The sequence below is a fragment of the Hyperolius riggenbachi genome, chromosome 3 (assembly GCF_040937935.1).
Source record: "Hyperolius riggenbachi isolate aHypRig1 chromosome 3, aHypRig1.pri, whole genome shotgun sequence".
Classification (NCBI taxonomy): Eukaryota; Metazoa; Chordata; class Amphibia; order Anura; family Hyperoliidae; genus Hyperolius; species Hyperolius riggenbachi.
In genome coordinates this window covers 220,623,645-220,643,674 of record NC_090648.1, presented here as the reverse complement: position 1 = coordinate 220,643,674, position 20,030 = coordinate 220,623,645, and the positions used below count along the sequence as shown (strand labels likewise).

The window sequence follows — 20,030 nt, the reverse complement described above, 5'->3', positions numbered from 1 at the left end:
TGTGTTATGTAACTAGAGCAAGTATTTATCTACTTATATAGGTGTTTTTTTCTGATATAATATGGCTGACACCTCATCTAAGTCCCTTAAGTGAAATATTTCAATTGTGATTTTCTTGTAGAATGGTCATAGCTATGTAGACATTTGTTCCTTATCTTCTTTGCAAGTTGCTGAGGTGAGAAAATCTCAGATAAGAAGTCATTTTATTATTTTGTCATCTTATCTTTATCTGTGTTAGCCGTAAATGCCAGTGTAACATTTCCCTCTATCGGCTCACCTTGCCTTGTGCCACCAGCTCCCTCTGTGCGGCAGAAGCGGATTTCACGAGTGCGCTTGTAGCAGCTGCGATTGACTTTGCAGCTTCTAGGATTTGTTCCTCAAAGTCCAGTGTCTCATCTGCTTGCTACAAAGAGATAAAATGATACTTTAAATTGGATTAGTATCAGAATTTTCTTTCACTCTAAAATATGGTAAAACGTCCTGCTGTTACTCTGTACACCCCCAGCACAGCCCTGGAGCATACGCAGGACACTGTAGCAATATGTTTGATACATAGTTGAATGAATTAACAACCTAATATATCAAACATATCAGACAGAGGCTGCAGGAGAGGGTTCTCGGACCAATTCCTTTAACAGAAGGGGTCATGAAGGGAATGCGACTCTATCAGGATGAATTGTTCAGGATGAATTTCTGTTAAGCCATCAACATGACAGAAAGACCGCAGTCTATATTCTGCATCACACAATGCATTTACTGAGTGTATCCAAACACAAGGAGGAACAGTGAGCTCAGACATAAAAAGGACAAGCCACATTCAATTGTTTGATGTCAGAAAGAGAAGAAGGGATGATGTGAGACAACAGTATTCCATCCATGCTTGGGCTGAGTTGCTGAGGGTGACTACATTGAGAAACGCAAACATAAAACTTACTCTTGGCTTGGCTCGAGGTTTGAGCTGTTCCAGTTTTTTGGCTGCTGCCTCTATAGAAGCTGCAGCTCCAAGCAGCTCCGTCTCAGCAATGACCGTGGGGTCTTCAGGATCCACCCATTCTGTGCCTGGAATCACAATACAATCAGTAAACTGAAAGAATACTAAGCTACATAGTGTGAAATGGTAGTGAGATAATGTACCCTTAGCATGCAAGTGTGTTCTAAAATGTGTGGTAGAGAACTTGGTACTGACCTGCTCAAGTTATGCCAGGAGCATAAGACAGAAAAACTATACAGAGGAGTCACCTAGGACATATGGAAACATTTTTAAATTCGCACCTTTCATGGTTTCTGTGGTCTGTATCAGCTCAGTTACAGCAGATGCAATACGTTTTGAATAGCCGGCCAGCTGAAGCTTTGCCTCTGGACTGGGCCTCTGTAGAATCTATACAAACATGTTTGCAAAGGAGAAGAGGTCTATGAAGCATGTGATTACTGACTTACAAGAAGCATATCTTACAGTGTACATATAATATAAATCCTAGCTCAACCCCAGGCAGGCAGCCAAATATATATATTAAATACTATATGTAAAATGAGTTACTACCCAAAGATCTGGGATTGTGTCTAGTCAATCATATGATTCAGAATCTTCCTACTAGCCCAATCAGAAATGTGACTTCACTTTTTTCCTAGGTACAGTTCAGAAGATTTGTCAGCACAAAGGTAAGCAATCATTCTATAGTAAAGTCCCAGTTAGCCAGAATGCAACTAAACCAGCTTTCAACCTTAAAGCCAATGAGAATCCATACTTAAATACGTTCAAGTCCCCACCCGCGGGGACTTCGGAAGTCTTCAGGGGCCGAGTCCTCCCAAAGACAGACGGCTCCATACTGCGCATGTGCGAGTGCGTCATAGAGGGCACTCGCGCATGCGCAGTGTAGAGCGGCACGTCATTGGGAGCACTCCGGCTCCCGAAGCATTTCCGAAGCCTCCCTTCGGCGGGGAAACAGCGGTATTTGACTGAAACGGTCGAATACCGCTATGGGATAGCCAGCGCAACAGCGGGGACCGGGAGAGGAGAGGGAAGGCTCTATGGGATCCAGAGCCTCCCTCTCCTTAGGTGAGTATCTGACTTTATTTCAGTATGGGTTCCCATTCACTTTAAAAGTCAATCTACTTTCAATTCCTGTATTTTAACATTTAAAGGAACATTATCGATTAACATGTTTTTTTTCAATTGAGATAGGAAAGGTTTTGGAAGAGCTGCTAAATACTGGTGTATACATTTGAATTATCACTTTGTTTACTGTTATCTAATTCCTTTCACACTTTTCTGACCGCAATTCTGATGGCAGACTGAGTGAGCCATGAGGGATGGTGGAATTCCCTCACATTGCTTCTGTTAACTGTGTGTGTGTGTGTGTGTGTGTGTGTGTGTGTGTGTGTGTGTGTGTGTGTGTGTGTGTGTGTGTGTGTGTGTGTGTGTGTGTGTAAGCTCTGCCCGTCTCTGACTGAGCTCTTTGCAGAGAGCAGAGGAAATGTATGTTATGTGCAACATAGGGCTGCACGATTTTAGAGAAAAATCGAAATTGCGATTTTTCTCTCAGAAATTGTAATTTCGATTTTTCCCCGATTTTTTTCTAAACAAGCTTTTGCACTTTAGGGCAGTGTGGGGGGGGGGGGGGGGGTGTCATGTTAAGACGATCTGGTGATCGTCTACTATCTGCAGCAGCTTTGTGCCCGCACTGCCCGGCCCGTTGTCTGTGGTACCTTGTGTCTGTCTGGCCCCGCTGTGCACGGATTGGCCAGAAGCAGTAAATATGTATGAGTGTTAATGAGCGGGGGGCGGATCCACTCGAGCGAGCGGCCGGGCACATGCAGCTTTACCAATCACTGGATAGCGATGGAGTGACGGCAGCGGTAGGCGGAGCTGTACGCTCTTTATGTTTACACAGCTACTTAGACATTATTTGTACATTGTCATTTTAGAACACTTGGTTTAATAGTGTTCGTTTAATACAAAAGGTATTAAAGGAATACTATAGGGGGTTGGGGGAAAATAAGTTGAACTTACCCTGGGCTTCTAATGGTCCCCGCAGACATCCTGTGCCCGCGCAGCCACTCACCGATGCTCCGGCCCCGCCTCCGGTTCACTTCTACAACTTCCGACTTTAAAATATGAAAACCACTGCGCCTGCGCCCCCGTGCCCTCGCTTCCGCTGAATTCACCAGGAGTGTACTGTGCAGACCCAGTATGGTCTGTGCCTGTGCAGTACGCTTCTGGTGACATCAGCAGGAGCGAGGACACGGCAACGCAGGCGCAATGGTTTTCAGACTTTAAAGTCTGAAATTCTAGAAGTGAACCGGAGGTAAGGCCGGAGCATCGGTGAGTGGCTGCACGGGCACAGGATGTCTGTGGGGACCATTAGAAGTCCCGGGTAAGTTCAGCTTATTTTCCCCCGACCCCTACAGTATTCCTTTAAGTGGTGTGTGTGTGTGTGTGTGTGTATATATATATATATATATATATATATATATATATATATATATATATATATATATATATATATATATATATACCGTATATATATATAAATATATATATATATTTTTTATTATTATTATTAGTATTGATTTATAAAGCGCCAACATATTTCATGCCTCTGTACAAATATATATATATATATATATATATTTTTTTTTTTTTTATTATTATTATTGATTTATAAAGCACCAACATATTTCATGGCGCTGTACAAAGTAATAAATATATATATAGTGGGGTGCAGTACTGTATTATCTGGGTCTATTTTTAACATTGCGTCTCAAGCAAACTAATAGCACACTTATCCGGCATCAGCCAATCCCTGCTGGTGCCGGATAACGGAAATACTGCTGTAATAGGTGCATCTATACCAAAGCCATACACAAAGTAATATTGGTAGTCTTACATATCCTTAGCTTGAGAGATGATGTGCAGCAGATTATCAGAATCACTATAATTTATGTATATCAGCTGCATATAAAATTAATTTACGGTTTCTTTTTTTAAGTAATGTATAGTTGGATAAAATGGTGGCTTTTATGTTGGCCTGCATGTCAGCCATATTTTACTCACAGCTAAGACATGCTCCAGCATCTCCAGATATCCCTGTGTACATTCTGTCCCATATTTCAGAGCTCGCTGTCTTGTTTCTGTGCTGATATCTGGATGGTACACGGCTTGCTAATGGAAAAGAAGAACATCAAAAAAGTCAGCATACTCTGTTCCTTTTGTTTAGAAGTGTTAGAAGAAAGAGACTTAAGTCACTTCTACAGTCACCTTGCAGGCTGTCAACATGTCAGAGACAGCTTTTCGACTCAAGTTTGCAGTAGCAATGACATCTTCTTGCCTGCATGAATTCCCAGCAGCCACTGCTTTGGCTGTTGCTGTGGTGATTCCTTTGGTCATACGAATAGATTCCTCCGGGGATGTTGTCTTTTCAGGAACCTCCTTAGACTGGAAGACCTACAGTAACACAATAGTACCGATCCTGTTTTCAGTAACTAGAAATGAAACAGTCTGAAATACTTTAGTTTTATAAAGTCTACATGGATGTCTACCAAAATAAACTAAGGTGCATATGACAAAGTAAATGTAAAACAAGACTTGCAGTGCATACCTGGAATAGAACAAAGGACATTTGATGTATTCATATGTCTATATTCTAATGTTTAATGATGAGGATTTCCTTGATATCTTAGTATTTATTTTAATAAATAGAATTAGGGTGTGCATATCGTGACTCTTGGAATACCCGTAATGGAGTTCAGCAGCATGTGCTCGGTTCATTACAGTGAATCTAAAATACCCATAATTGTTACACAATTTCCATAACCAATGTGTATCGAGACAGTCCTTATTTTCTAGAACATTAAACCCACATATTTGGACATATGCATTTACTTGTGCTGCCTATATGACCAATTGTATGAGGATTTAAAGGGAAACGAGCCATGATCCTTACTGTTAGTTCCTGCTTGATGTGTTCAATTGTGCCTTCTAAAGCCCTTGTACCACGTGTGGCTTCATCTTCCACAGCTTTCACAGTCTTTAAAAGCGATGTCACATTAGTCACCATGACCTGCACAGTAGCAAAATTACAGATGTACATTTCAGAAAGTTTATCAGAAAGTTTATCTTTAAGGAAGAATAAACAAAATAAAAGGATCAGAACAGAATCCTGGTATTCTGACCATCTCTGACTTATTTTGGTTGGCATTACCTTAGCTGCACTCTTCAGCTGGTACATGGAGGGATCATCGGCCGCCTTCCCTGCTGCACCTTTTGTGGCTCCAATGAGGTCTCCAAGAGCTTTTGCCACATCTTTGATTGCATTGATTAGCACCACCTAGAGGAAATACAGTATGTGAAAAGGATAAAATGAAGAGTTTTGATAACGCCTACAATTCGTGCTAAGTAAATAAAAGGTTTATGCCACAGAAAGCAGCACTACATTCACAGCATAGTAAGCCTGAAACATCTGAACATCCCTTTATTTCAAGATGGAGCTTTCACCATGAGACTGAAGAGTTCAAGAGACACCAACCTGAAATGCTGTCATTCATCAGGTTCCTACTGCTACCATATAAACTCAATTAGAATTCTGTAATTTACGTTTCATTTCTGCTCAGACTGAAAACTCATCTTAGGCAACAAATAAGATTGTGTTTTGGAATATTAGTCACTCAGTGTTGTAAAATAAGCAGCATTCTTCATAGCTGAAGTGTAAAAGATTCACTAATGAAATGTTTCAATTCCAGAACAACAGTCAGTCAGCCAACAGCAAACTATAATAGCAAATATTAACCAATCAGCATCCATCTTTGAGATATCACCTTAGTACACTGAAATCTAACTGGTTTCTACTGGTAACTACATCAGACACAGCTTTGACTTTTTCAAGACCTTGGTGAATAAACCTGATTGCACTACCATAAACTTGAAACATTGATTTTATTATTTTTTTTTAGCAGGAGAGGGGTGTGTGTACGCGTGGCCAGGGTTGACCCAATTTATGTGATGTTTTTTGTACTATTGGGATACAGCAAAGGTGGTTGAAACCTCCACCAGGTTTTCAATGTTATTTGGTTCACATTGGAAAGATCTTCACTCATTTCCTGGTTTTCTCATCAGTGTAACGGTATCATAAAAGGTAGGAAACAGCCCCGTTTCCTGGGGCAGGCGAGGCGGGAATCCACCCTGAGCGCAAAGAGGGAGGAGGGCGCAGTGGCCACACTGGGACTCAGCCGCGGTGGAGAAGGGGGGGGGGGTGACTTCTCCCTCCCCCTGGGGCCCCACTCCACTGCAGAGTGAGCGCAACAGGAAGCCTCATAAAAGAAGCACCTCACCTCCTTACCGGCTCCAAGCGATGTTCACTTGAGCGGGGCTCCTCTGCTTGCAGTGCCCGTTACTCTCTCTACTTGCTACTAATGATCGCTGCTTGGAGCCGGGAAGGAGGTGAGTTGCTTCTTCTACAAGGCTTCCCTCTGTGCTCACTCTGCAGCAGAGTGGGGAGCACGGAGGGGGCCCCCGGGGGAGAGGGAGAAGTTGCCACTCTCCCAGCTGCTGAGTACCAACTGCGGCAGTGTCTTCCCCCTCTATCCCCTTTATGAGGGCAACTATACATATCTAAGCTATACTGGGAGCACCTATACCTAGCTAACCTATACTGGCGGCACCTATACCTAGCTAACCTATACTGGAGGCACCTATACCTAGCTAACCTATACTGGGGGCACCTATACCTAGTTTACCTATACTGGGGGCATCTATACCTAGTTAACGTATACTTGGGGGAATCTATACTTCGCTAGCCTATACTCAGGGCACCTATAACAAACAACAACAACAACATTTCTATAGCGCTTTTCTCCCATAGGACACAAAGTGCTTAGGCTCTATCCGATTCAGTAACTGGTAGTAGGATGAAGTACACCTAGCTAACCTATACTGGGGGCACCCATACCTAGCCAAACCTATACTCGCTGCACCTATACCTAGCTAACCTATACTGGGGACACCTACAGCTGGCTACCTATACTGAGGGCAGCTATGTCTGACTACCTATACAGGAGACACCTATGCCTGGCTATCTAAACTGAAGGCCCTTACAGCTGGCTACCTATACTGGGGGGGCACCTATGCCTGGCTAGCTATACTGGGGGTACCTAGAGCTGGCTACCTATACTGGGGGTACCTATGCCTGGCCACCTATACCAGGGGCGCCCATGTCTGGCTACCTACACTGGGGGAACCTATACCTGGCTATTTATACTGGGGGCACCTATAGCTGGCTACCTTTACTGGGGGCACTTATGCCTGGCTATCTATACTGGGGGCACCTATAGCTTGCTTCCTATACTGGGGCACCTATGCCTGGCTACCAATGCTAGGTGCACCTATGCCTGGCTACCTATGCTAGGGGCACCTATGTCTGACTACCTATACTGGGGGCACCTATGCCTGGCTACCTATACTGGGGGCACCTATGCCTGGCTACCTATACTGGGGGCACCTATGCCTGGCTATCTATACAGGGGCACCCATACCTGACTACCTATACTGAGGGCGTAGTTTAGGTTCGCCAGTCCATGGGGGGAGGACACCATTTTTATACCCTCAGCCTGGTGCAATTTAGCTTAGAAACTGCCCAGGTAGGAAATGAATCTAACTTCCATCACAATGACAGAAGACAGTAAAAAAAACAAGTTATTTCTTGCAAGAGGAAGGCAGTACATTCCCCAGAAAGTATTTATCAGCTGAGTGGGGAAAACCAGAAACTGCATGGGCAACAGTGGCTGTGGCCTAAAGTGGTTAGACCATGTGGCAAATATAGACTGGCAAAAATCTAGTGCTGCCAGTAGTTTTTGACACATTTCCAGTGTCTTCCCCATTGCTTCTTCCAGGTGCTCTTCAAAGTGCTCCCTTAATCATAAAGCCCCGTACTGTGCTTCACTAATTATAGGTTTCCTCATATTGCTTCAATTACTATAGTGCTCCCCACAATGGTGCCATTATTAAATAGTTTCCCCAAAGTGGCATGGTATTTTAGTGTTCCTTCCTAGACCCCCCCCCCCCTCCTTTATTATAGTATCCCCATACTGCCCCCAATTATTATAGTACTCTCGTCATATTGTCCTCCATCAATTCCACCTCATTATAGTGTCCTCCATAGTCATTACAGTATGCCAGATACCATCCTTGTTAGTTCTTTTCTGATCAAAACCGCTCCCTTCCCTCCCCACTCCTCCAGAGTGCAAAGTGGCACTTGGAGAAACTAGGTTGCTACACACCTCAGCTTGTCTAAAATTAACATTTTTTGAGACATTGGAAATTTAGTTAAAACTTCTTGTTTGAAGCTAAATTCCATTAAACCATTAATGCCTTACTAGAAGAAAGAAAAAAAAAACAAAAAAAAACCAACAAATCGAGCAGTCACATGATCTCAAGTTCTCTTCTAATGCTAGCCAATTTCTTATTCAGTGGGAGAAATGCTATGCCCTATGTGCTAAGTCCAGACCTAATTATGTCCCCAATAGCACCTTTTGGCAGCATCTACCAGTGCCCCTACACATTGCCTAACAAGCAGCAGGGGAGCTTACCAGCCTTAACGATTGCCATTATGCTTGCTAAAAAATATTTACATCATGTGTTTTTTACAATTATAATAATCTCTTCACTTATTGGGGATAGCTACACTTTAGGCCTGGAGCCCTTAGCAGGGCTTTTTCTTGAGCGCTTGCGATTTGAAAAGCTCTCGCTAATGTAATGCTATGTGTGTGTGATCCCACTTGAGGGATGAGATCTTCTAAAAATCACCCATAGCTTTACTTTAGCAATAGCTTTACACATCACAAACGCTTAGAAAAACGCTGCAAGTGGGCCTCAGGCCTGACATTACACTAGGGCACTAAATACAACCATTCTTGTATTCAATAAAACTATAGATCACAGCCAGAATTAGCAAATCTTGAAATATGAAATGTTCACAGTTAAATCTCGTAAAGATGCCAAGTGTGATCAGATTTATCCGCGAGATGCAAACATTAGCATGGCATAGCAAAAAAAAAGCTGATTTTACAAATTTACAGCAAGATTCATTAACTGCAATAGGCACAGTCTTTAGAGGATTCTAAGCAATCACAAAGTGTTAGTGGCTGCATAGGGACGCATTAAGGCATTGCAAACCCTTTATGGAATCTGAAGTAATAGTGTATGTGTCAGTGTGTGTGTCAGTGAGACAGTATGTGCATGTAGTTTAAAACTAGTTTCTTTACAAATCAATGGATTCAAGTAGACCACCCAAAAATACTGCACAGACTAATTCTACCGGATTCATCAATGCAATACCAAAAATCCACAAACACAAATTTTACATCGCTGAGGACCTACCTGGTGGTGTTGCTATCCTTAGATCAGCTGTAGTAGCCGAGCACATGAACCCTAAACACTATTCTCTGAGCAAAGCTACAGGCCAGTTTCACACTGCCGCTCTGCATTGCTAGTGTGATGCAATTAGATGACTGCAAAAACTGTTCAATAAGTCTGCGTCGCCATAGACTTACACGACTCCCGGTCCACCACATGTTGCCATGCTAGCCGCCCCCCAACGTGCGGTTTCCTTTGCGTTGGCATGCAGTGAAAAATGGCACTTCCGTCGCATTGCATTGCACCGGTCCGGTATGAAAGGCCCCATTGGCTTTCACTGGTGTTGCGTTAACCTTTGGTAATAACAAGGTAAAGCAACGTCCCAGTGTGAAAGGGGCCACAAGAAATCTGCTCCTCTCTGGTGATGCTATGTACTATTTATTTCAGTTTAATGATACTGTAGTAAAATAGGCCTTCAATAAATGGTAAAGTAAAAAAAGGCAAAGAAAAAGTGCTGAGATCCGTTCTGAAGTTAGCAGCATTTACTTTAGATAATAAATCAGTAAGCTTCTTGGGTTGCTTTACCTCGTAAAACACAGCAGATATTCAGATTGGTGACAGGAAGCAATTTAAGTTTAAATTATGAGAAGTGGAAAGAAAAGAATAGGATGTAATTTGTGTAATTTTATCTAAAAATGATGTGAAGGGAAGGAAGCAGCAGCACTATCACAGCTTGCTAAAATTCACAAACACTTGCATCCCCACTGATGTCATTCAGCGTCTTATCTCATTTGCCTTCTGAAAAGCATGATCTTGAAAACTACCCTTATCTGACCAGACATATCTCAGTTCACTGGGACGCATCTCTGCTGCAGCACTCTGCTCTGGAGTCCCTCATAGAACACATGCAAAGCATAGTTAAAGATGCCTTGTGCTCTCACTCCACTGACTCCCTTTTCTTCCTCAAACACCATTCAGGGTTCATTTTAGGAACATTAAGCCCTCTCAGTATGGAGAGCAAAGCACCACCATTGTAGAACCCCAGACTGCATCCTACTATGGTTCATGAACCCACAATATGTGGTCCTCAACAGAACCCAATGTACTGATGTATGAAAGAAGATGCATTCACTTTACTGCAGAGATGTATTAAGATGTAGTGGGGACGTAAGCAAGGTAGTAGATTTTTTGACTCCCTTGTGGTCCTTTTGGTAAGCTGAAGTGGAGAGAGGTCTAAGAAGTTAACAGGTGTGTCCATTGACACCCACCTGCCGAGGTTGCCTGGTGGAGGGCCCTACTCTGATTTACTCATGCCTTTATTTGATTAATTCCTGAGGTACAACACATTAGGGTTGATTAAAAACCAGTGGAGAACATAAGCGATCAAGCACTGGATTTTTGAAAAAATCTTTGATATTAGGTGGTGGAAGTTTGTAGCTTTAATCTAAGTCAGAACAGAAAATTGAAAATTTAGTAAATACTGTAAGTGGTAGTACAGAATACGCAGGGGGAACTCTTCTTAAATTCAGGAGTCTGGGCAGTCTGGATTCGTTTAAGTTCTGGCTGTTGGTATTTCATCTGATTCTAATAGTGCAAACTTTCATTCACTAGCCTTTCAGCAATCTTTAATGTAACTTGACATTTCCCAGGTAAGAGCTGCAACCATCTTGCACCTAATAGCAGACAGTGTTTAAAAACGTGCAGGTTTGTTGGCTCAATCGTGTTCTGCTACAGTACATCATCTCCAGCTTCCTACTCACACCTCAACTGAACATACTGCCACAGAGCTCACCATATTTCTATTTTAAAGTAAGTCTGGGAGATCCTTAGCTTAAAAATTTAGATAGATACTTACCACGGGAGAGGGATCCTAGAGGCTTCCCCCATCCCTCTGTTTCAAGGCTGGAGTCCCTGAAGATCAACAATGCTCGCCCTCATCGTGCAGGTGTCTTGAGGCGCCTGTGCAGTAGCAGGGAGCCACCACTTGACCACAGCAGAAAAGATGGAGCCAGTTCAGCTCCATGCTATTGTGCTGGCATGAGCTGTCTGCGTCGTGTGGGGGTCTCAGCGCTAAAATGGCGAGGAGGAAGCCTCTGGAAGAGCCACAGGATTCCCTCTTCAGAAGATAAGTACCCAAATTGTGACCTTTTTTCTCTTCAGGTTACTTTCATTTTCTAGTCGGGTCAATGTTTGCTGACCTTTATGTCCAAGACTTTTTTTTACACATGAGGAATGATATTCCTAAATTTTTGCTACAATTAGAAAGTTACGGAAGTGCAGATTCCTGTTTTGTTACAACAGTCTACTTTTTGGTATTAATAAAGCTCTCACACAAGAATGTAAAGACCTAGTGAAAAGGAGATTTGCAATGTGCTGGGATAGAGTACAGTTGCTTTATTGCGTGAGAGACAAAGTGAAGTGAAGTTAGAAGCAAACAAGAAAAAGTTATATAGGTTTGTACTGGTGGAAAACATGAAAACCAAGTGCATGTTTATGCCTCACAGTGTCATGGGATTTTTCATGGGTCTCCAGAAATTACAGGGCTTTGAACAGCAAAAAAAAAGGGCAGGGGAAAGAGTTACAGAACACACGGGCCAAGCGTGTTAAATGACTGTACCCGACAGTTCTCCGTGTTCATTTGGAATATCGTTTCCTGGCCTGGCCGTCTTATTTGAAGATAGATATAGAGCTGGAGGGCGTATAAAGGAGAGTAATGGTAAGCAGTCTAATACACCCAAGTGCAGAATCTCTGATCCTATTAGGAAGTGAAAGCTGTTTTCAATAGTTTTCCTTACCTGGGTTTCAGGGTCATCAGAGCCCAGACTTGCTGCCCCCAACTTCACTACCTCTGCCAGTTGAGTGATGGTGTTAGCTGAAGACTGGGCAGCCTGGGCCAGCTTGTCCTGACTAGAGGCTGCACCTGAAACCAGCAACTTTGTATCCTCTACAAGAGCCTTGGCAGTCTTGAGGATGTTTTCTCTGTGTACAAAACAAACATCTAGTAAAATGTAATGCACTCAAGTAAGGTACACGAGTACAAGGACATGACTTCTAATCACGGCTAACACACATTTAGTGCCAGCCATCTATTACATGAGCTTACGTACATACAGCAATCAGTAAAGGCCTTGTGTATCATACCACAACCTAGCTGAACACTGAATGAGGCGATCTCTCTCCATCCAACACACTTTTCCATTACCATCCAATGCACTATTTGCATTACAAGTTCATGGAATTTTAAAAGTACAAAAAGGATTGAGTACCTTTAAGCAGATCTTTTATGTATAAAGCAGCACCACATATTTCATACACAGTGCTAATTGCAGGTTTTTATGTATAGACTGCATTCTGATCATAACATACACTAGCAATATAAGTACAGTCAAGTGAATACCCCCTCCCCAAAGAGGTCTATAGGTTACCCTTTCCCTCTGCTGCTTTTGGGCAAGCAGTCTCCATGCACAGTTGTCAGCCAGCATACTCATTACTTGCCGCTATTACTATTGACAACCACCACACCAGTGTTGCCAACTCATCCCTTTAATTACTGACACATATGCATTATACAGGTTTCGTGGCTAGGTAGATCTAGTTAAGGCACTGATTGTGTGCAAGAAGCCCCAGAACCTGTATAACTTAGATGTGTCAGTAATTAAAAGGATGAGTTGGCAACACTGCACCACACTGAAAACATCTGCTACTCTAATCTCCAGTTGTGTTGTCACCAGAACTCAAAGAAGTTCAGTGCATCCAGAAGATAGTCACAGTGCATCACTTTTTCCCACATTTTATTTTACTGCCTTATTACAAAATTGATTAAATTCATTTTTTTCCTCAGAATTCTGCACTCAACAACCCATAATGACAATGCGAAAAAGTTTACTTGAGGTATTGGCAAATGTAAAAAAATTTTAAAAATAAACTGTAACACAGGCTGTAACATAACAAAATGTGAAAAACAATGATGGGCTGTGAATACTTTCTGGATGCACTGTAGATATTCTTCACTCAACAAAAGTTGTCAGTAGGAAAGGCAGTGAGTAAGGAGAATATAACCTAATAACAATGCATGTGGAGAAGCAGTTTATGAAAGCGGGGGACCTCCCTATGCTAACCCCATCTACCAACTTTTCCACAGGTGCCCCCAGGCACCCAAAATTCTGTTATCCTATTCTCGTTAACGCTGTCATCTGCAGGAAACAGTCATTATCAGCCATCCCGGTCTTCCCACCACTCAGACATCAGACCTGCTGAATACTTAAATCTGGTCAGTGTTGCCCTTGTATCCTCCATATCAGCTGGTCCCCTTCCCATATATGCTGCTCAGTGGTACCTTCACCCTCTATCCTTCATCCTTGCTAGTTAATGCCACTCTTCTTCCCCCTCTTCTCGTACGGTACCCAGCAAATGATTTAAGACTGGTTCCCTCTATTCACTCCATTTTCACACTTCATAAATCCCAAAGATGCAGGTACAGCAAACGTCAAATGGATCTGGTAGCATATAGGGGTCAAGGGTCTGTTCACACTAGACGTGTGCTGCATTTTATCCAACACGCGTACCTCTTCCTGTGCATGGCAGTGTGGATGAATTCCATTCATTGTGACAAATGGCAAATATTTTGCTACTGACTGTTTGTGCAGCAGTGTGTTCTGTAATACAATGGGGGAACTGAAGGAGGACCCATTTAAAACAAGTGCAAAATCTATTCCTCTTGGATTGCGCTTTAGTTCCAGATTCTCTATAAATTTATTTTGTTTATTAAAGGCTAGATTTGATAAAATTGTATCTTATGAAAATCTATAAAATAGGGCCATCTCCATTAATGCTCAATCATTTTATCAGTTGAACATTGATCAAGAGAGGCTGTTCCATATCGCATGAAATCGCCATGTGGGAAGGGTGCCTCAGACATTGCCATTCTCACAGCATTGTACTTTGGCAGTATAAAGCTAGCCATAGCAGTATTCTAAAACTAACTGATATAGAGAAGTGCAGGGTCTTTATACGATAGATAGTCTCTGAATGTTTTTTATCAGGAAAAGATCAGTTGTTTACTCAATCAGATAAACGTCTCATAGTATATCTCTGACTTAAAGTGGATCCGAGATGAACTTTTACTCACTGCATAATTGTGTTCCTTTCCTATTGTTTATAGGGCATTCCTCAAGCCAAATACTTTTTTGTTTTTGTTTTAATACTCTAATTCCAGATAAACTAAACAAGCCTCACCCACAGCATTTCAGAGAGCCTTGGCATTTTCAGACAGTAGCAAGGGCTCATGGGAGCACAGTCTGGGCAGGAGGAGGGCAGGTATTACTAGCCAGAGATTTCAGAGGCAGAGGGGAGGAGGGTGGAGGATTAGGTTTTTTTTCACAGGCTGAGTGCTGAAGATGCAGATAAGCTTGCTGTGTAAAATGTTTACAAACAAAATGGATGCTGTCATTGTATCACAGGAAGAAAAAATCATATTCTATTGAAGCTGTTTCCAGCTAGATTTGCTGTGTAAACTATTCTAAACTTTAGATAAGATATATAGACAAGTTACTTGTTATAGTTAGTTTTTCATCTCGGATCCGCTTTAACCCCATCATGTCTGTAACAGGCACTACTTAAAGAACTTGGGGAATCAGATTCATATAGTGGATTTTGTTGGGGAACAGATGATCCCAGCAACAGATATTTGTTAGGCCTGCTATTTTCCACATTTGGAACAGATAGGATTACAGTTAGGTGACCAGTCCTTGAGCAAATGTCAATTAAATCCCAGAGGAGATGTCTGTAGCTTGCAAAGGGAGCAGAAATGTTCAAAACATTAAAATGAAAAGAGGTGTTATAGCTAAGTATATAACCTGAAGCTCGATTATTCATTTAGGTTTATGGTGAACACCAGCATATGGTGAACACCAGCATATGGTGAACACCAGCATATGGTGTTCAAATCTGCTACTTCACTCACCTGTGGTCAGCAAATGACTCCTTGTTTTCAGAGTTGAGTGTTCCAGCAGTGGCAAACATGATGGTGGTATCCAGATCAGCAATAATGCCAGATACAGCACTGGCTGCAGTAATACAGGCTTGTGTGCCCTTATTACCTGCTTGAAAAGCTGTCAGAACCAGCGATACCTAAACATGAAAAAGATGGTGATCATTCTCATAATGCAAGTGCCAGAGAGTCGAGGAGCAACAACCAGGTCAATTACATGTCAATACATATTTAGTACGGACAGTACCCTACTTATAAACCACTCAACTTATGTTTCAGAGATACCAAGTTGTCTTCATGTACAAAAACAATACTTTTTTTCTTACATATGTTTGTTGTTAAATGTTACAGTATTGCATAAACAGTTATACGTAGTTTTACACACTTTAAAAGTGCATAAAAAACATTATTGTGTAACCCAAAGTTCATACAGAGGTAAAACGTTTTTGAAAAAGAATGCATCTAATGCTTAAACTACCAATCTATTTCACTACCAGTAAACATATAGTTTATTGCCTGTAATTCAAGTAAAAAGCCTGTCCAGGAACAAATTTGGAGGCTGTCCATGTTAACCACTTATGAGGTCAGTGACGGTATATCTACGCCCCGCAGGACTTCAATTCCTGCCCAGGGATGTAGATATTCGTCAATGGCTGGAGATGGCAGCCGTTCGCTCCCGTGCGAGTACTTGCCGCCGCCTGTTAGTGGGGAGATAAATGAATGCGAATGCAAAAACAACAACAACAAAAAACAACATATAGATTGTTTCATTGTGATAAGTAGTAATTAAGTTATAGGCAAATACGTGAAAATTGCTCTGGTACAGAAGGGTAAAACTCGCTCAGTAGTGAAGTGATTAAACCCCATTTAAATAATTCTACATGTTTAACTATCTCACAGATTTCATTGTTAGTAGTTTCTGAGTTACAGGCCTGGAATGTGCAAATTTCCTCTAGGTCAAGGATTCTGAAAGAGGATCAGCATAACAGCCCAGAAAGCTTGCAGCCAGCAATAGTAATGTTCATATTCTCCTCCTCATTGCAGATTTCCTTCAGGCTGCTTTTACACTTGTGTGGGACAATTCTCCCACGGTGAGAGAACACGCCGCAGGAGAACCGCACCAAAGCCCCTTTCACTTGACCAATTAACATTCTCCTTACTGGACAGGAAGTACATCACCAAGATTCCCACCGGTCCGCGCATGCACGCCACACCCTGTATACACTTACTGCATTGCCATAGACTTTCATTGCTGCATAACCCATGTGGTATATTTGTAGAAAGGACTATAGTATGAACATGAGGCACAAATTCTTGTAGATCTTGTAGTACAAAAATATCCAAAATCTTTATTGACACAATTACAAAATTCTTAAAAAGGAGGTCTCTGCAGAATGCTCCTCATTACATGGAAAATCACAGGAAATTCAATAATTTGTAAAAAAGGCTTTCAACAAGAGATCAATAGGCAACGACACGCTCGTTTCGGGCATATAGTGCCCTTCATCAGGCCACTGTATAAGCACTTTCTACAAAAAAGAAGGACGTAGTTGGGCGTAGTGTGAAGGACCCTGCTCGGGGCCCTATGTGGAACACACTTCGCCCTCACCTCTTTTCTTTGGGAAATTTCTCTGTAGGGTGTTGACATCTGTTTATTAAATACATTATATTAATGGTTTTTAATTGGAATTTCTTTTGACTTCTTTTTTGTAGAAAGTGCTTATACAGTGGCCTGATGAAGGGCACTATATGCCCGAAACGAGCGTGTCGTTGCCTATTGATCTCTTGTTGAAAGCCTTTTTTTACAAATTATTGAATTTCCTGTGATTTTCCATGTAATGAGGAGCATTCTGCAGACACCTCCTTTTTAAGAATGTTGTAATTGTGTCAAAGATTTTGGATATTTTTGTACTACAAGGTCTACAAGAATTTGTGCCTCATGTTCATACTATAGTCCTTTATACAAATATAGCAAGTTATTTTGAAGTGAAGTGGATCACATCAAAAAGGACTTAAAGGTTTTTTTAATCTTTTTCCTGGATATACACAAAAAAAGAAATCATCCCAATTATAATATTACTGGTAACCCATGTGGTAGGCACGGATTATGTGGTAACAGACCAATGACTTTGCGATGGGATTGCGATGATCTAACTAATTCTGTCGCAGTGTATCGCATTAACTACTACTGTCACAGAACGACTTGCATTGCTGAATAATCTGTGCGGTAGGCACGGATCATGTGGTAAAGCACAGATGACTTTGCGATGGGATTACGGCAAATTAGCTACTTCTGTCACAGGGTATCGCATAGCGCAAGTATGAAAGTCTCCACAGACTTTCTTGACTTAGCAGACTCTTGTGGTAAAAATGCTTACCTCAGCACCAAAGTAACTGATTTGGGCGCCCCCCCCCATCATGTCGTAATAGAATCAGAAGATGCAGCTGCACAGCAACATGCCGCACACACCGGGGCAGCCGAGCTACTGGTTGCTATGAGCAACAGTCTGCTTTCCTCTGTGGCTGCACAATGCAGGGAATAGCAGCGGAAAAATGCAGAGAATGGCTGGGACATTTGCCCTCAGGGGCTGGGGCACCCCTGTGAAGAGGGGGCCAGATAGCACTTTCCCCTTGCATCTCCAGCCTGGCAATAGCAGAAAGCTCTGGACAACGCCAAACTGGAAGCCGTTCCCCAGACAGAATTACATAACCACCCCCACCACCGAACAACCGATTTCCTCCCAAACTAGACAGCCACCATGCAGCCTCCATCCCAGTGAATACGATAGTCCAGCAGAGAAGGCAGCTGCAGCGGGGGAGAATGACAGCACCAAATGACTCACATTCACCTATTGCGATCCAAGCAATAGAGGTCCCGTCATCCGGAGCCCATCTGTCTCTTCTAGAGTGCTGCCGCTCTGTTACTACTTCCTACTTCCTGTCTGATCTGAGAATCAGGAAGTTCAGAGCGAGCGGCTGCACTGTAGAAGAGACAGACGGGATCTCTATCGATTGGATCATGGATAGGTGAGTGAGCGTTTGCCATCTGCTGCTATCATTCTTGCTGCAGCTGTGGTTCTCTGTGGGAAGGGAGGGAGGAGTGGGCAGCGGCAGAGCGCACAGTAGCAGGAGGGGGACCTAGGAGGAGAGCCTGGCTCTGAAGACAATCAGCAGCGCACGGCATCATTTGACAAGACAAATAACATTTATATTGTGCTTTTCTCCTGGCGGACTCAAAGCACCAGAGCTGCAGAAACTAGGACGTGCCCTATAGGCAGTAGCAGTGTTAGAGAGACTTGCCTAAGGTCTCCTACTGAATAGGTGCTGGCTTACTGAACAGGCAGAGCCGAGATTCGAACCCGGGTCTCCTGTGTCAGGGCTCTTAAAGGGACTCCGAGGAGTGCCTGTGGGTATGCCTTTAAGCATACCCACAACTAATTAATTACATCCTCACACCTACCAGCATGATAATTGTATCCCCCTGGGTTCCTTATATTTCATTGCATTGTGCTGAATCGAGCTGCCGACTTTGGAGAAAAGTCGTCCTGTGTAATACAATGTAACTATGGAAAGATGCACATCATTTTGAAGCTCTCTTTCTCCTCTTTCCAATGACAGATAAACTGCCACCCTACGCCTTTTAGTTTTCGCTATTTTCGCGATCAAAATTGCTGTGGCCGCGATTTCGATTGAGAAAATATCGAAAACTAAAAGGCATAGGGCGGCGGTTTATATATCATTGGAAAGAGGAGAAAGAGAGCTTTAAAATGATATGCATCTTTCCATAGTTACTGCACTGCTCAGAGTCCTGTTAACCATTATACCATCCAGCCACCGCTGACAGGATGGCGATGGCTGGTTTATGTGCTGATGGGGCCCCTTTGACTCTGAATGGGGGGCCCCAAGCAACTGCTTTTGTTGCCTGGTTGGTAATCCGGCCCTGCTCAAGAGTACACACTTTCCTCCAGTGTACATCATACTTATGCTAGGATTATGTAATTTCTTCTGTCAGAGTGGATTGAGGCCTGCTCAGCAGTATATGAGCACACATACAGGCATACAAAGCACTGGAGACAGAGAAGGAGTAGATAAGTCGAGTATTTCACCTTTTCTGTTACAGCCCGCGCACACTCAATTAATTCTCGTTTAGTGTAACTGTCAGATGGGCAAATCTGTAAGGCTCCTGCTTTCTGCACCAAGAATATACAACCGTGTCCCAAATCCTGGATCCTTGTTTTAATCTGGAACCCAACCTGCAAATGGTAATAAAGAACAGCAGCTATAATTTAACAGTGAAAAAAAGCACCAAGCAAAATATTCTGAAAACACCACAAGTTTAAAATCCTAGGTCCAGCCTCTCGGACTTTTCATTTTTAGTTTAACCACTTGAAGACCCAGCCTTTACCCCCCCTTAAGGACCAGCGCTGTTTTTTATGATCTGTGCTGGGTGGGCTCTGCAGCCCCCAGCACGGATCAGATTGCATGCAGAGCGATCAGATCGCCCCCCCCCTTTTTCCCCCCTATGGGGATGATGTGCAGGGGGGTCTGATCGCTCCTGCCGGCTGGCATAATGCGGGGGGGGGGCACCTCAAAGCCCCCCTCCGCGGCAAAATTCCCCCCCCTTCCTCTTCCCCCTGGTGATCGGGGCTGCACAGGACGCTATCCGTCCTGTGCAGCCTGTGACAGGATGTCCTC

General features: G+C 42.8%; 1 protein-coding gene across 2 annotated transcripts in view; it reads right to left on the bottom strand.

The window, feature by feature from the left end:
• TLN2 (talin 2) overlaps window positions 1–20,030 on the bottom strand; it is a 273,188-nt gene that overhangs the window by 16,113 nt on the left and 237,045 nt on the right. The window contains exons 45-55 of one of the 2 annotated variants that reach the window (XM_068275770.1): window positions 19,442–19,588; window positions 15,309–15,475; window positions 12,142–12,325; window positions 11,964–12,035; window positions 5,202–5,327; window positions 4,944–5,060; window positions 4,259–4,444; window positions 4,055–4,162; window positions 1,273–1,378; window positions 935–1,059; window positions 278–403 (exon numbers count right to left, since the gene is read on the bottom strand). In XM_068275770.1, the coding sequence (XP_068131871.1) occupies window positions 278–403; window positions 935–1,059; window positions 1,273–1,378; window positions 4,055–4,162; window positions 4,259–4,444; window positions 4,944–5,060; window positions 5,202–5,327; window positions 11,964–12,035; window positions 12,142–12,325; window positions 15,309–15,475; window positions 19,442–19,588 (1,464 nt within the window). The remainder of the gene's footprint in view (window positions 1–277; window positions 404–934; window positions 1,060–1,272; window positions 1,379–4,054; window positions 4,163–4,258; window positions 4,445–4,943; window positions 5,061–5,201; window positions 5,328–11,963; window positions 12,036–12,141; window positions 12,326–15,308; window positions 15,476–19,441; window positions 19,589–20,030) is intronic. The other variant, XM_068275771.1, reaches the window with a different exon arrangement.